The 16,010-nt window shown below is 54.1% G+C and overlaps 2 protein-coding genes across 4 annotated transcripts in view; both read left to right on the top strand.

The window, feature by feature from the left end:
- The window catches only part of ZNF862 (zinc finger protein 862), a 33,164-nt gene extending 28,637 nt beyond the window's left edge, over positions 1–4,527 (top strand). For 2 of the 3 annotated variants that reach the window (XM_027538678.1, XM_027538676.1), the window contains exon 8: positions 1,507–4,527. In XM_027538678.1, coding sequence (XP_027394479.1) covers positions 1,507–1,694 — 188 coding nt within the window. In that variant the 3' untranslated portion in view covers positions 1,695–4,527. The remainder of the gene's footprint in view (positions 1–1,506) is intronic. The other variant, XM_027538677.1, reaches the window with a different exon arrangement.
- A 105-nt stretch (positions 4,528–4,632) lies between these two features.
- ATP6V0E2 (ATPase H+ transporting V0 subunit e2) lies at positions 4,633–9,831 on the top strand. The gene is made up of 4 exons (XM_027538680.1): positions 4,633–4,851; positions 6,271–6,318; positions 7,701–7,815; positions 8,181–9,831. Exons 1-3 carry the CDS (start codon positions 4,748–4,750, stop codon positions 7,792–7,794), a joined length of 246 nt encoding a protein of 81 aa, XP_027394481.1. The 5' UTR covers positions 4,633–4,747; the 3' UTR covers positions 7,795–7,815; positions 8,181–9,831.
- Positions 9,832–16,010: the final 6,179 nt, after the last annotated feature.

Raw genomic sequence — 16,010 nt, 5'->3', positions numbered from 1 at the left:
CACAGGCTTGCTCCAAGGGGTCACGTGCTTAACTGTTTGCTAGACCGGTGGGTGCTCAGGACAGGTCACCTTTATAATTCAGCTAGACAGGCTGGGCGCCCACACTGCAGGCTGCAGGGCGCAGCGCTAAGAGCAGGAAGTTCCAGAGCCAGGCTGCCCAGGTTCAAGTTCTAGTCGTGCCGCTAACTAGCATGTGACCTCGGGCAACTTAATCTCTCTGTACTTTGGTTTTTCATCTGTAAAGTGAATTAATGACTCTGGGAGATGGGAAGGGACAGGGAAGCCTAGAGTGCTGCAGTCCATGGGGTTGGGAAGAGTTGTTTACAACTTGGTGACTGAACAACAACTACAAAGGTGCTTAGAACAGTGTCTGGCGAGTAATACCCATGGTGTCCGTTAGAGGCTCAGCTATGACCAGGACTAACTCGAGGACTGGACGAGTGAGGGCAGGGACACCACCTTGTCATGGGCTGTGGGGACCCTGTGTGCAGCAGGAAGAGGTCAGTGCAGGTCAGAGGGGCTGTGAGGACTGTGCTGCGTGGAGGAGAAGGTTAGAGGTTTCAGGCAGGGGAGGGGTCCATGAGGAGAGCCTCTCAACTCGCTTGGAGGGCTGGGCCGGGACTAGGTTTGAGGGAAGTGATATTATCCTGGAGACCCAGTTACTGAAAGTCTTAAGCAAGAAATTTTCCTCTTTTCAAGTAGTCACTGAACAAAGAAAACCAGAGCTTCTCCAGGCTGTGCACGGGTCTCCGTCCTGTTGCTTCCACTCTCATTCTGTCTCGGGGTCTGTGGTCATCAGCAGTGGACTGGCCTCAGGGTTGACAGGCTCCATGGGTAGCAGGGTGGCCCTGGGCCTGCTGCTGGGCAGTGGGTGCAGGGAGGTGGGTGGCAGAAATGGGGAGAAGGAAAGAGGGTGCTTCTGAGATAGGGTCCTTCACCCAGCATCTGTTGAACGAGTTGCTCTTTGAGCCTGGCCCCCAGAGGTGGAGGAGAAGGTGCCCTCATCCATGCCCTTCTGCAGGTTGTAATCACAGGGCAATGGGACTGTACCTCTGAAGCAAACAGAGAACCCAGCCAGATTTTATATAACAAAGCCTTCCTCCCCAGGCAGTTTCTCAGCCTTGGCACTGTGGACATTCGGGGCCAGATAGTTTTTTGTTGTGGGGGCCCGTCCTGTGCTCAGCCAACCCCGGCTTGCCCACTACACACCCACTGGTTACCAGCAGCACCTTCCGGGTTGTAGGAATCGGAAATGTCTCCCTCCAGACTCTGCCTAGGGTCCCCTGGGGGCAGAATCACCCCATGAGCTCCGCTGCCCTCGGGTGGAAGAGTCCGAAGAGTGGGACTCACTTGAGCCCTGGAGAGCAGTCCTTGTCCGCCTCCAGTCTGTTCTGCCGGGGGTTACTCTCCCAGCCTCCCTTGGGTGCAGCTGGATGTGGGGGGGATGGATGATCACCTGAACTGTTCTCTCCTGCTCACTGTGGCTTCTCTTTCCTCCCACACGAGGGGCAGGGCTCAGGAAGAAGACTGGTGCACTCTGCAGGGAGGAGCCCACCGCCTGGAAGCCGCCTGGCCCGTCCTGCAGGGAACCAGTGGAGGTCCTGACGGCCTGCGTCTTGGAGCCTCCTGAGAGGCTCCCATGTCCCCTCCTTGGCCAGGAGGCCCCAGGCTGTCCTGCTAAAGCACTCCTGTAGTAGGAGCAGGAATCTGACGAGTTCATTCCTTGGAGCCCCATGCTGCCCTGGCCTTGTGATCGTGGTGACAGGCCCTTGGATTCGAGGCCACCCGAGTCTTCATTGGGTGGGACGCTAAGCACTGGGAGGTGGGCAGTGACAAGGCAGTTAAAGCCACACCCCGGGGAGGCCGGGGGTCAGGAGGTGCACGGCCTGTTTCCCGGGGCCCTTCTCCAGGCCCAGGGGGACCTCACAGCACTTAAATTTGCATAGAGATTCTATCTCAAGCTCACTTTCAAGATGCTTCAGTACGTAATCCCATCATGAAATCCTCAGCTTCTGGTGGCAAGAAGACTTTTCTGAAGTGGGAATGACAGCTGGGGGAAGGGCTTGAAGGAGCACTCCGGCCCCTGGGTAGTTGGGGAGCATCCAGGGGGCCACCCACAGCCTGAGGCATGAGGTGAGGGCAGGGGGTGAGCAGTACTGGGGCCGGCCTAGCTCTGGGCTGTGTCCCCCTGGCTCCATAGCAGAAGCAGGGAAGTCTCAACACACAGGAGACCTGCCTCAGAGGCTGTCTCTGCCTCGTCTCGGGGCCTGCCTCTAGGATGCAGCAAGCAGAATCCCTGCACCCTGAGCAACCAACAGCTCCTAGACGGGAGGAGTGTCTCCCTGGAGGGGCCTGGCGCTTCCCACCAGTCCAGCCTCTGTGTCATGCCAAGCCCTGGATTTCTGCGGAGCAGAGCGTATGGATGAGTTTGCACTTGGGGGGCTTGGGATCCAGCCCCAGCTCTGCTTCAGGCAGTGGGTCAACCATGATGGCCCCCTTCCTGTCCTGTGCCTTCACGTCCCTCTACGTGAAACGGCAGCAGAGAAGCCAAGTGCCTGTTAGTGCCCGGCCTCCGCGGGACTGCTGGCTGACAGCTCCTCTGTGGGCAAAGACGGGCCTCAGGAGGCAGAGTGGACTTGGCTGTCATCAGCTCTTGTCCCTGTCCCTTGCTACCCATGTCCTTATTGTGGGAGGAGGTGCCCTCAGCATAATGGTCTAGTCCATTCTTCCCAGAGGTGCTCTGGGGACCAGCCTGGGAATCAATAGGGGTGTTGGTTTAAATGTTTCAACGCAGACCCACCTGATCAGCTCCCCGGGACTGTTTCCCACAGGCCCCCCAGGAACTTTGCGGGCTCACTGAAGCCTGAGAAGACCACCCCGGCAGCACAGAGGGTGTCCCACATGATTCGGTTCCCCTTGCCTCTCCCCGTCTCCCTTTCCACCAGGAAGTAGGGCATGTTTCCTTCCAGGGCAGCTGCTCTGGGGAGGCCTAGGCTGCTTGACTGGCCAAGTACGACGTGGTGTCTGCCTCCTGCCTTCCTTCCCACAGGTGGGAAACCAGGGGAGCTTGGAGGGAAGGCTTCTGCCTTTCTCTGGCTTTAGACAGGCAAGATGTAGCGCTCCATCCTGGCTTGCTGCTGGGCCCCAGGTGGGGTCCCTGCTCTGTGCTTCAGGCCCAAGCAATCGGACCCTTGAGCAGACCCTGGAAGGGTGCTGAGAGCCCCTGAGATGTTGGTACCGAGTGCCTCATGGGCAGAACCTATGGTTCCCAGTGTTCCTGACTCTGCCTTACTGCCATCACTTTCCTGTTTTCTTCAGCTTTGAGCCAAGAATTTTGTTCTCGCTTCCTGCCTTTTAACCTTTGGCAGTCTCCAGCGCTGTGTCCTGGGGGCTGAGCTGTACCGTGGGCCCTTGGAGCTCTGGCCTGGCCACTGTCCACACAGCCAAGATGGAGCCCAGGCCTCCCGACCCATTCACATGGGGCTCTACAGGGAGTTGAGGGATCCGCCCTTGGCCAGTTGCCGAGGGTATGAATTGGCGGGGTGGAAGAGAGAAGGGCCCTTTCAAGTGGGGGTTTTATAGCTCCCACCATTGGGATTCCCATTGAATGACATTCCCGCAGCATCCTCCCCGTGGCAGCTGCCATTCTTTAAGACTCCTCAGAGCAAGAGACTAGTCCTGTCAGCCCCACTGTGCGTTAGCGCCACTGCACAAACCCCATGTGAGGCGGAGGCCCACCAGAGCCGCCCCTGCCCCTCCACACCTGTGCTCTCAGGAAGCCTCCAGTGCCAGCTGTGAGAAACTTGGGCCCCTTGGGCAGGGGGACTACTGAAAATGCTGTTTATCATGGGAAGTTACGCTGCCCAGTTCCTCAAGGAGCACAGCCATGCTCTGGCTCCCCTCTGTTAGCTCATGGAAAAGAGGACGCTGGCCATTTTGGGGAGGACCCCAGGGCCGAAGCATGGCGAGACCCCCCCAACCCCTACCCTTGCCCAGGCTGGCTCCTGCGTTTTGTTTCAAGAGTCTGGCAGCCTTCAGACCCCAGGGCCTGGAGACCCCACTGTTAGAGAGCCTGCCTACTTTTTCCTGGAGAAAACAAGCTGAAGGGCGCTGGGAATGGAAGGAGCGAGCGCTCTGTCTTTGGCCAGAGCCCTAGCCCTGCCTCCACTCTCGTTCCGCCTGTGGTCTCCATAGCGATGCCGAGAGGGCTGACAAGCTCAGTGACCAGCGGTATAACCGACAACGTGAGTTCAATAGCCATAGAGACCAGGCAGGAGCTGAGGGCCGGCCCCCGCCCTCGCCAGACGCGGAGGAGGTCAGCTCCTCCAGACCTTTTCCTTCCCTCAAACCCACGTTGAGTTCCTAGGGTGCTAAGGACCAGGTGATGATGGGCCTGTTCCCTCCATCCAGGGGTCCGTCTGCCGAGGTCCACTTCTCTGGTTTCAAAGATGTGCAAAACACGGTTTAAGAAAACCATGTTCGATTCTCAACCTTTGTGCTATCCGAATAAAGCATAGCTTTTCCCCATATGTGCCTCTATCCCGTAAATCCTATAGGAAACCGGCTGGGCGGATCAAAGTTCCCTTCCGTCCCGAGTGTCTAGCTGCCGCGCATGCGCGAGCGGGGCGGCAGAACGCGCTCTTTCGCGGCGGCAGGGTCCTGCTGCGCATGCTCGGAGTCCCCTGCCCGGCCGTGACAGGTACCCAGCGGAGCATCCGCAGCTCTGACCCGCATCCCGCACCTGGCCATGACGGCGCACTCCTTCGCCCTCCCGGTCGTCATCTTCACCACGTTCTGGGGCCTCATCGGCATCGCTGGGCCCTGGTTCGTACCCAAAGGACCCAATCGCGGGTAAGGATCGCGCGCGGCCCAGCCTCCCTGGGGACCCCTCTGCGCCTGGGCCCACCCCTCCTCCGGCGCGAGGCGGCAGCGGGGCAGCGGGCACTGGTCCCGGCGCGCGGCGCCCCAGTCCTCCTCCCGGGTCCGCGCTGGGCCGCGTACAACCGGGAACAGGCGGGCTGTCGGGTCCAAAGGGCAGAGAAGGTCGTGCTGTCGAAAGGAGGAGACAGCCAAGCCCGCGCCGCCCCCTGCCCCCGCGCCTGGGAAGGTAAAGTCTGGTGAGCCACTGATGCAGCTTGTCCATTCCTGCCCAGCTGTGACCTTGAGCGTCCCTCATCCCTTCAAGCCTCACTTTCTTCTTGGGTCACTGGGGGTGATGATGACTCCTGCCTTTTAAGGCTGCTCTGAGGATTACACAAAATAATGTATATAAAACTGTTAGTTGTGCATGGCACATGCTGTATGGAATAATTTTTAGCCAGTGTCAATATTTCTTGGGGGCTCCCAGCAGGTTTCTATACCTGTTGCACCACTCACGGGTTTTTGCTTCATAGTCTCTTCAGCAGTGATGGGCCCTCACCCTTTGATGACAAGTTCCTCAAGGTGGAAGACTGCCTTTTCACCACTGTAGACCCCAGTGCCCAGCTCGGGACTGGCCCATGGTGCTTGGTAATGTTGAGAGAATGGATCAGATGCTGATGTGTCTGGCACCAACCTCAAGCAGAGGTCATAGGGCCTGGTTTGGGTTAGGGTTAGCCTCAGCCTGAGGCTGCATATGGATGTTGCCTCTGTTTTTCAAGATTCTCGGGGCTGAGGTCCCATGGCCTCACCTTGTAAACCGTTTTAGTCCATCAACTCTCCTACACACTGGTGAGTTTTTTCTTCTAACTGAAGTCTCTCCTGCTGCATTTAAAGCCTCTGTTTCCAGTCTTGGAGTGGGACTCAAGGCAACAAGTCCCTATTCTCAGCGTAACTGCTTACTCTGCCTCAGAGATGACCCTCGGTCTCCTTGCTTCTTGCTCTGTCTTCTGTCTTCCTTCCCTTTGCCCAGTGAATTTTGGATCCCGGAGACCACTCCACGGTGGGTGGCTGCAAATGCAGCTGTGTGCAGTGTCGTTCTCCAACATGACTCCTCTACGATGGAGAAACAGTGGGTGATGGAGAAGGGAGATAGGTGAAGGGAAAGATTGATAATGTAAGTTGGATGTGGTCGAGGTTGGCTTCCCCAAGAGGTGACACTTAGAGTTTTTCTTTTCCATCTAGCAATTCTTACCCAAGTAGATCTCAGCCTCCTTGTGTTCAGGTGGCATCAAGAAGGCCAGAGGGAAAGAGGTTGGCACCAGGAGCTCTTTCTCTGGCCTTGGCCTTGGCCAGGCCAGATGGAGGGTGCTGCTTCCATCCATCCTGACCTGACATCCTCTTCCATTGCAGAGTGATCATCACTATGCTGGTGGCCACTGCTGTCTGCTGTTACCTCTTGTAAGTACTGCTCTCCCAGCTCCTAGTCCGCGGGGGCCCTTGTCCTCCCTTCTTTCCTCCTCTCCCAGCCCTGCTCTCGCCTCTGTCCTGGTACCGACACATTCAGCTCTTGAAAGGCTGAGTCTGTAAACCACAGAAGAAGAGGGGTTTGGAGTAGCAAAGAGAGCGACGGGCTGGGAGTTATGAACTCTGGGTTCTGGTTCTGAGTGTATCATCTGGACAAGCTCTGCCATGTCCATGGGCTGCAGTTGTCTAATCTGTGACACGAGTGAGTGGGGCCCACTCGGTGCCTGTTGTCCCCGATGGGCATCAGAATCCCCTGGAGAGATTGTAAAACACAGGTTTCAGGGTTCCACCTTGGACTCACTACATCATAGTTCTCACAGTCTGCACGTGGGAATCTGTATTTTTATTTAAAATTTATTTATTTGTCTGCATCAGGTCTTAGTTGCAGCACACAGGGTCTTTTGTTGTGGCATGAGGGGATTAGTTGCCCCACATGTGGGATCTTAGTTCCCCAACCAGGGATTGAACTCACATCCCTAGCACTGGAAGGCAGATTCTTAACCAGTGGACCACCGGGGAAGTCCCTCCAGGAATCTGTACTTTTAATGCATGCCCCTGAGTGCTTGTGATGCTGACTATTTAGAACCACTGGGTGAACAGTGGTCTTCAAAGTTGGCAAAGTCAGTACATATAGAATACTGTCCTATATTCCAAGTCCTGGGATACAGAACACATACCAAGAGATGGGAGTGCCTGACCATGTGAGGGGGTCAATTTCCACATCAGTAGGGTCTAGGTGTTCTCTTTCTGTAAGTGCCTTTCATGGTAGCCCCTCCCCTTTTACAAAAGAGACACTCCACCATTGCTCCCCAGTTCTGTCAGCCTGCTCCATGTTTAAATCTCCCTGGCTGCCAAACTGACGAATAAGTCCAAGCTCTGGTTTTGAGGGAGGCCTCTCTCATGAGCAGTTGGTGGTGGCGGTTTACTCGCTCAGTGGTGTCGGACTCGTGCGACCCCATGGACTTAGCCCACCAGGCTCCTCTGTCCATGGGATTCTCCAGGTAGTTAAGCCATCTTAAGTCAGAATGGCTTCCCTCTGTGCCCCTGGGGGCCGTCTTACCTCTTCTCTAACACCCTGAGTCCAGCCCCAACACAGGGATCTTATAAATCTACAAAACAAGTCACCAAACCTAAACCCAAACCCACGTGCCCTGACTGAGCCCCGGAGCTGGCTGCAGTGCGGATGTCTCCAAGGGACCCTTCCCTCTCTGGAAGCCAGACCATCCATGCGCTGGGTGGGTCATGTGACCACTGGCGTGACGCACAGTGGAGTTCCCGGTGCCCTGGGCTCACCCGCGCTGTGCTGTCCCTGGCAGCTGGCTCATTGCCATCTTGGCTCAGCTGAATCCCCTGTTCGGGCCCCAGCTGAAGAATGAGACCATCTGGTACGTTCGCTTCCTGTGGGAGTAACCGTCGCCTCAGCGGCCCCAGGTACTGCTGGGCAGGCGGGTGGGCGGGCAGGCAGGGGTGGGGAGGACGAGTCAGGCAGGGTTGCAGGACTTTGCGTGTGGACGAAGGCTGTCATTTATTAAGAAGAACAAGCCCCTGAGCATCTGCTCCGTGCCCCGCACCCCGCCAACCCCACGCTGTGCTGGGCAGCACAGACAGAAGATCAGGGTCCTGGGGGGAGCACGTGGGCCCAGCCTCACTCGTGGGTTTGCAGACCCCTGAGGAGGCAGCAGAATCTGTTGGGAGGGCGGGCTCAGGGGTCGTGGTGAGCCCCGCTCCCCAAGGCGGGGCTGGGGGACGGGGTCTCCACCGCGAGGCCGTGACGCTGTCACGTGATGTGCTTTCAGGTGCCCCTGCTGTCCGGATGACCGTGGCTCCACTGTCCCTGATGACTCTTTTGTCACCGTCCCCCGTCTCCGTCCCCCTAGCTGTGTCTGGTCCCTCTGGGCCCCCTCCCCTAAGGCCTGCCGGGTTCTGGAAAGTCCCGCCTTCCCCAGCTCAGGAAGGCCGGGCTCAGAGCCAGCCAGAGCAGCCGATGTCCAGCCCTCAAGTTCCCTCTGCCTGCTCCTCCCTGAGTAGGTCCTGGCCGGGAGCTGACTAGGGTGGGGGCTGCCTTGTACTACAAGGGGGAGCCCAAGGCCAGCCAGGCGTCCTGGGGAGGAGGGCTTGGAGCCAAGATGCTCCGAGGCTGGAGAGGAAGCCCTGGGGAGGAGGCCGGGTCCTGCACCAACGGGTTCTGTGATCCTGGACCATCTGCCCATGTGAGTTCCTCACCTGTGAGATGGCCGTGGCGAAGGCCCCTCTTGGGAGTTCTCCTTTGATTTTCTGACATGCTTTGATGTGAAATTTCTGGAAATGTTGACATAACGGACAAACATTAACACACAAAAAGCACCACAGTAATTTGGATCAAGATTGAAAAGCTTTATGTTCAGCATCCTTTATCCTCTGAGTCACTCAAAGGGGCTTGCTCAGGAAGTGGCATCTTCTCTGCATGTCCTTTCCCCGCTTCCTCCCCGACCTGGGCCTCCCTGTCTGGGGATCAGGCTCCCTCCCTTTCCCAGGGCTCAGCCTGAAGCAGCTACCCCCGCACCCCAGGCCTAGACTCCCTGTGAGAGGAGGATTTCTGAGCCCCTCGAGGTCGCCTGGATGGAGGGAGGGTGAAGACAGACAGTTGTGAGTGAGGTGTGGGCGGTGCCGTTGGCCCTGAGGACTGTCCCCAGTGTGGGCTGGGGAACCCCTGGCCTGGTGAGGACCGGAGGCAGAGCTTGCGGGCATCGGACCAGAGGGAGCCTGAGGCCCCAGCCCATGTGCTCACTTCCCCCAGCAGAGTTGGGGCAGACACCTGACAGTCCCAGAGCTGACTCGCTGTGCTGCCTCCCCGGGGCGGGGGAAACCAGTCTCTTGTATTTATTGACTATTTATTTGATTGGCATTTTGTTCAGCGGGCATCTGTTTTGGCGCGGTGGCAGAACATGGTACATCTCCCCTGGATTTCTTGGCTCTGGGCTTGGCCTGTTGCTCAGATGGGGGCCTCCCTTTGACATTCCTCCACCCCCTTTCCAGCTCTCTTGCTGTGCTGAGCTCTGTGGCCCCCTTGGAGTGGGGTGCTGAGTCTTGCGGCCATGTCTAGTGACTAATGAATGAAAGGTGGGGAAACTCCTGTCTAGGGGCAAACTCCTGGCTGAGGCCAAGTTTGCTGCCTGCCGCACCCCTGCCCACCCAATTCCTGGTTCCTCGGTGGGTGGATTTGAGGGGCAGGAAAGGGGCCTGGCAGCTGCTTGGAGCTGCAACCCTGGAGTATGGACATCAAGGACTACGTTTTCCTGAGACCTGAGAGTGAGTACAGCTTCCCGGATTCTGCCCAGAACCAGGCCTGGCAGGAGGAGGAAAACGGAGGACTCGTTCAAGTGGAACCTTTGCCCACCTCCCAGCTGTGATTACAGAGAGTGCACGGCCTCTGGGGCTCTGCAATAAAGCCTGTCCCCAAATTGCGGAGCATGGCCTGCTCTTTCCTAAGTGTTCCTAAATATCCGTGGTTCCCTGCACAGGGGAGGGTGATGGAATGAGCAGAGAGGGGAGCTCCTGGGAGGAGCAGCTGGGAAGCTAGGGATGGGGTGCGTGGAGAAGGGACTGGGAGAAGCGAGGAGCCTGGATTCATCCAAAGCAAATATGGAGCCATGAAAGGGATGGGGGGCGTGGGATGTGACGCCACTAGGCTTCTAGGATGATCTCTGCTCTGGGCGTAATGGGCCCCAGATGAGAGTGGTGGGGAGGATGGGGCCCCATGAATGGGTGAAGGGCTAGTTAGGAGCTCAAGGGGCCCAGCGAGGGCTGTGGGAGGAGGGATGAGGCAGGATGCACCCTGCAGGGAGCCGTGGACAAAGGGGTGCCCAGGACCTGGTGGCTGGAACCTTTCAGCAACAGACCACAGAGGAGAAGTGATGACCTGGGGCATCCTGTATGTCCTGGTGAGCCCAGTCTCCCCATGGAGATGCCCAGCAAATGGTTGGATGCTTGGGTTTGGAGATCAGGATGAAGCTGTGGCCTGAAGACCTGAGGTGTGTGTGTGTCTGTCCCTGAGTTCTCGCTGAACTGGGCAGTGGCCTCTGTCCCGGGGAGCCCCCACCCCTGACTCTCCCAGGGCAAGCAGACCCCTCCCAGCAGGCTGCCTCCCCTCCCCTCCCTTCCTTCCTGCCTTTGCAGCCATTCAAGGAGAGCGAGCTTGGGACACCCTCCCGGGGTCTGTGCCCACTTTGTGTGGATGCTGCTGCTCTCAAAGCTCGCATCCCACCTCAGTGCAGGGACGAGGGGGGACCACAGGGCGAGCAGGTTTTGTCAGAAATAAACACAATCAGACATTAGTTAAAGCTGTGAAAGCACGTTTTATTCTGTAACAACTGACAGGGAAATGAGAACACTGCGGGGTCTGGGCATTTTGGCAGGAAGGTGAAGGCAGAGGGGAGGTGTGGACAGGGCCCAAGCAGAGCCAGGAGTGAAAAGTCACGAAGGGTTGGTAGGCACAAGTGCAGCTAGGCCACTGAGACCGGGACACGGGCCCGGGCCTTCCTGAGTTCATCTCAGGAGGGTTCTTAAGAGCCGCCCCTGGGCTGCAGGAGATACATCTCTCTCCCAGAGGGACCGAGGAGGATCCATGACCATGAATGCGCTAAGAAAGGGTGGAGGGGTGGGGATCAGAGGCCCGGGGTTGGGCACTGGCTAGAACAGACAGTATATTCTAACAGTACATCCTTCTGACGGCTCAGAGCTTGGTCAGACAGGAACCCGACGTGGCCGGGTTGTCCCAGGGATGCGGCTTAGGCAGCCAGAAGCCAAGCCAGGTTGGTCGAGTCTCCTAGTGCCGGGTGTGGATGGGCTTGTTGTTTGTTTCAAGCAGGAAGTACTCTCCTACCCACCTTCCCTTGCCAAGTGGGATGGGAATCAGTAAATGACTTCCTCTGACACAGACACTCACTACATGAAGCAAACGATCCCTGAAGATGGGCAGTGGGCAAGGGTGGGACGCCCCCGCCCGCCCCTAGTGTCATAGTGGGAAGCTTAGCTCAGCTGCACGCACAGAGGCTGGCCAGCAGAGGGCGGTGCTGCCCAAAGAATGGAGACCTCAGACCAGATTATGCTGTCATTGGGGGTACAACTGCTTTGCACTGATGTTGGAGGGTGCGGCAGTTGTAGGGAATAGGGAAGATTTTCCAGATGGTACTGGAGCATGGATGAAATGTCACTGAACGATATGTAACTGCAACATCCAGGTATTTCTGGGGAAATCCAAAGGGCAGAGAACTAAGGGACCTTGACAACTGGATGCTCCTGTAAGGCCTGGCTTCCTAATGATCTTCCGTGACTTATCCCCACCTCAACATCCTGAGACCTGGCACATTCCAGTCTACGGTAGGGACACCCATTGGCCCAATGGGGAGGATGGAGGTGTCTGTTACTGCAGGCTGCAGGGCCACCCTCCCTGCTGAAACACCTAGAGCAAGGCCTGTGATGAGGGCCTTTGGATTGCTTTGAACAAAAAATCAGTGTGCAGATAACACTGGGAATGCGAAGAGCAGAGAAATCAAGTGGGGGTGATCACTATCCGCTCCTGAGAACCTCCAAGGTCATGTGCGGGGCATGATCTTTGTTTATACGCCTTGGGGTTTCCAGGAATGGAGTCAGTTGGCAGCCACTGCAGTTCTGCTTGACTCGGAGCCAGAAGGGTGAGGGCTGGTGACCAAAGTCTGCGCTAGCTCAGCCCACGCTCCGTGTAATGAACCTGGATGAGAATCACCCAGAACAGACAGGCCCATAGAATGGTGGGACTAAAGCCAGGCCCATCATGACAGGGTCTCCAGGGCTGGAGCGAGGATCCCAGACTTTTAATCCCAGAACTCTGGGTTGTTCTTAGGCAGGCCCACACAGGTCTTAGGACCCGAGTTTTGGAATCATGCAGTGGTATTTCTGTGCTGAGACATAAAGAGCCAGAGCTCCGTGGAGCCCCTGGAAATGCCATCTAGCAGTTTCAGGAACACCAAAGCCTTCGGGGATTACGGGGTGTCTGAGTGGACTCTAATCCCAGTGCCACGTGGTCCAGCAGAGGCCAGGTGAGGGACGGGGTGTCACACAAGCCCAGCTGAACTTTGGCTCACCCTGCAGGCATCTGCTCCGAAAAGGGTTGGGGTGGATATTCTTAGAAACCCATACAGCCCCCACCTCAGCTCCCTGATCTGGGGATTAAGGGCTGTGATGGCAGCAAGGCTTTCCCTTTGCAGTAAAGGTCAGCCTTTCCTCCCCTGACAAAGACCCGGGAGACATCAATGAGTGATCCTCTGTGCCTGACCACTCCCAGTCTAGTACAACGGGAGCATGGGGCCACAAGGACTGTTGCCAAAGTCTGGGCTCCCTGTCCCCCAATGCCGAATAGAAACATGGAGACAGAGTTTGGAGGAAATTGAAAAGAGTAGCTTTATTATTTTTTGCCAGGCAAAAGGGATGCATAACAGGCTAGCACCTGAAGAGCTGTGTCCCCCTCTCTTAGGAGTAGGGAAGAAGATTTATATCCTCTTGAAGGTCTTGCATTTTTTTTTTCTTCCTTTTGCAAAGTTTCAGAGTGACTACAGCTGGCATCAGGCAACTCAATAGCTGGGTCTGGTGTCCCTGAAGTTATTGGCCTGTGACCTTCTTTCTGAAATGCAGGGTGCTACAAGAGGATATATGGGGGGAGAAGAATGCCAGGTGCAGGGTATAACCTGCACCCTGAAGATTTTTGGTTTTATGGAGTCAGAGAGTAATTAGCTTGGTGAAGGACAAGGCCAGATACAAGTGTCTGTTAGTGGTAACAGCTAAAGAATACCCAAGGTTGTTTAACTTTTGTAGGCCTGTTTGGCCGGTATGTGCCAAAGGCTGTTCACTCATTTCTGGTTTTGTGGCAACAGGATCATGGCATAGCCTGCAGCCTTCACCCGTGCTGATACCAGGGGTAACAGCTGTGCTCTTGGTCTGCAGCAATTGATTCAGCAAACAAGTTTTTCTCTTTTTTTCTGTCTGCTCAGCCTCCCAGAGGCTGTTCACCTTGACTGAGCTGCAGGAACTGGGCTGCCTGAGTTCAAAGTCCAGCTTCTCCAGTAATTAGTTGAGTGAAAGTTATTTAATCTTTCTGAGCTTCGGTTTTATCACCCAGTTGGAATGATACTACTAGTGCCTGCCTTGTAGAGGTTCTGAGTGAAGAGTGAAGTCGCTCAGTCATGTCCGACTCTGCGACCCCATGGACAGTAGCCTACCAGGCTCTGCCGTCCATGGGATTCTCCAGGCAAGAATACTGGAGTGGGCTGCCATTTCCTTCTCCAGGGGATCTTCCCAACCCAGGGATCGAACCCCGGTCTCCTGCATTGCAGACAGATGCTTTACCGTCTGAGCCACCAGGGAAGCCCTGTAGAGGTTGTGACTGTGTGATAAATGGGTTAATAGTGCCTGCCTCCTCAATAAATGCCATCAACCAATCACCTGACTTTTACATAGTAACTCTATTTTCATGGTTCCCTTCATTCTGCCAGGATCTCAGCTTCCTTCACCTTTTCTTATTCCCATCACAGACTCTACACCGATCCACCTTGTGGAGCAGAAAGTGGCAAGCACCCTGAGTGCTTTGATGTGTGAGATAGAACCTGGGAAATACATGCCACAAAAAATACCCAGAGCTTGTTTATGCAGTTGTATTTCTGTGCTTTGCATTAAATGTTCTTAACGTAGTCTATAAATGTACTGTCCTCTTGATAAAACACTCATGCTTTGGGGGTGTGGGGATGAAGAGGGAATGGGTACTAGACTAGATCTGCTGAATCTAAAGTTCTTGGGGAAAATAAATGTTTAAGAAACAACCAGGAGATTTCTTAAAAAGCAGAATATTGATAAGAACACTAGCCCTCCTAGATATTTAAAAGTATTATGAAGTCACAACATGAGAGGCTACAGAAATGAAAACAATGGTGTTAGCACATGAATAGACAAGTCAATAGAAGAGAAGAAGAGTCTAAAAATAAACTCAAATTGATAAACATGCAAAGCAAATCTGTGAGGGGAAGATGAGTAAAGGCAATCAGGAGTGTGGGGACTCTCTCCCTCCTGGACACAAAATTACTACCGGCTGCATCAAAGATTTAACAAATGTGAATGAAACTATAAATGTACCAGAAGAAGACGTAGGGGGATTTAAAAAATCACCTCCTAATGGGAAAGGTCTAAGTAAGAGGGGAAACAAAGAAATCCAGCAGTGATGAAGATGAAATGGATGAACTTTAATTAAAATTTAGATTTTCTGCAAAGCAAAAAGAACAACCTGGAGAAAAAAGATGAATGGAAGACAAGGGAAATGATTTGCAACCCATGACATATACAGAAGAACTGTACAAAAAAGATCATGATGACTTGGATAACCACGATGGTGTGATCACTCACCTAGAGTCAGACATCCAGGAGTACGAAGTCAAGTGGGCCTTAGGAAGCATCACTATGAACAAAGCTGGTGGAGGGGATAGAATTCCAGCTAAGCTATTTCAAATTCTAGAAGTTGATGCTGTTAAAGTGCTGCACTCAATATGCCAGCAAATTTGGAAACCTCAGCAGTGGCCATAGGACTGGAAAGGTCAGTTTTCAGTCCAATCCAAAAGAAGGGCAATGTCAAATAATGTTCAAACTACCACATAATTGCACTCATTTCATATGCTAGCAAAGCAATGCTCAAAATCCTTAAAGCTAGGCTTCAACAGTATGTGAACCAAGAACTTCCAGATGTTGAAGCTGGATTTAGAAAAGTCAGAGGAACCAGAGATCAAATTGCCAACATCCAATGGATCATAGAAAAAGCAAGAGAATTCCAGAAAAACATCTACTTCTGCTTCACTGACTATGCTAAAGCCTTTGACTGTGCAGATCACAACAAACTGTGGAAAACTCTTAAAGAGATGGGAATACCAGACCACCTTACTTGCCTCCTGTGAAACCTGTATGCAGGTCAAGAAGCAACAGTTAGAACTGACAAGGGAAAAATGGATTGGTTCCAAATTGGGAAAGGAGTATGTCAAGGCTGTATATTGTCACCCTTTAACTTCTATGCAGAGTACATCATGTGAAATGCCAGGCTGGATGAAGCACAAGCTGAAATCAAGGTTGCTGGGAGAAACAGCTATAACCTCAAATACGAAGATGACACCACTTGTAGAAAGTGAAGAGGAACTAAAGAGCCTCTTGAAGAAGGTGAAAGAGGAGAGTGAAAAAGCTGGTTTAAACTCAATATTCAAAAAATGAAGATTATCACTTCATGGCAAATGGATGGGGAAACACTGGAAACAGTGACAGATTTTCTTTTCTTAGGCTCCAAAATCACTGCAGATGGTGACTGCAGCCATGAAATTAAAAGACACTTGCTCCTTGGAAGAAAAGCTATGACAAGCAATGTATTGAAATGCATATTCAAATTACTTTGCCAACAAAGATCCATATAGTCAAAGCTATGGTTTTTCCAGTAGTACAGATGTGATAGTTGGACCATAAAGAAGGCTGAGTGCCAAAGAATTGATACTTTTGAACTGTGGTGTTGGAGAAGATTCTTGAGAGTCCCTTGAACTGCAAGGAGGTCAAACCAGTCAATCCTAAAGGAAATCAACCCCGAATATTCA

This window comes from Bos indicus x Bos taurus, chromosome 4, assembly GCF_003369695.1.
Source record: "Bos indicus x Bos taurus breed Angus x Brahman F1 hybrid chromosome 4, Bos_hybrid_MaternalHap_v2.0, whole genome shotgun sequence".
NCBI lineage: Eukaryota > Metazoa > Chordata > Mammalia > Artiodactyla > Bovidae > Bos > Bos indicus x Bos taurus.
The sequence above is the reverse complement of the archived record's forward strand: the minus strand, read 5'-3'. Positions and strand labels throughout refer to the sequence as shown.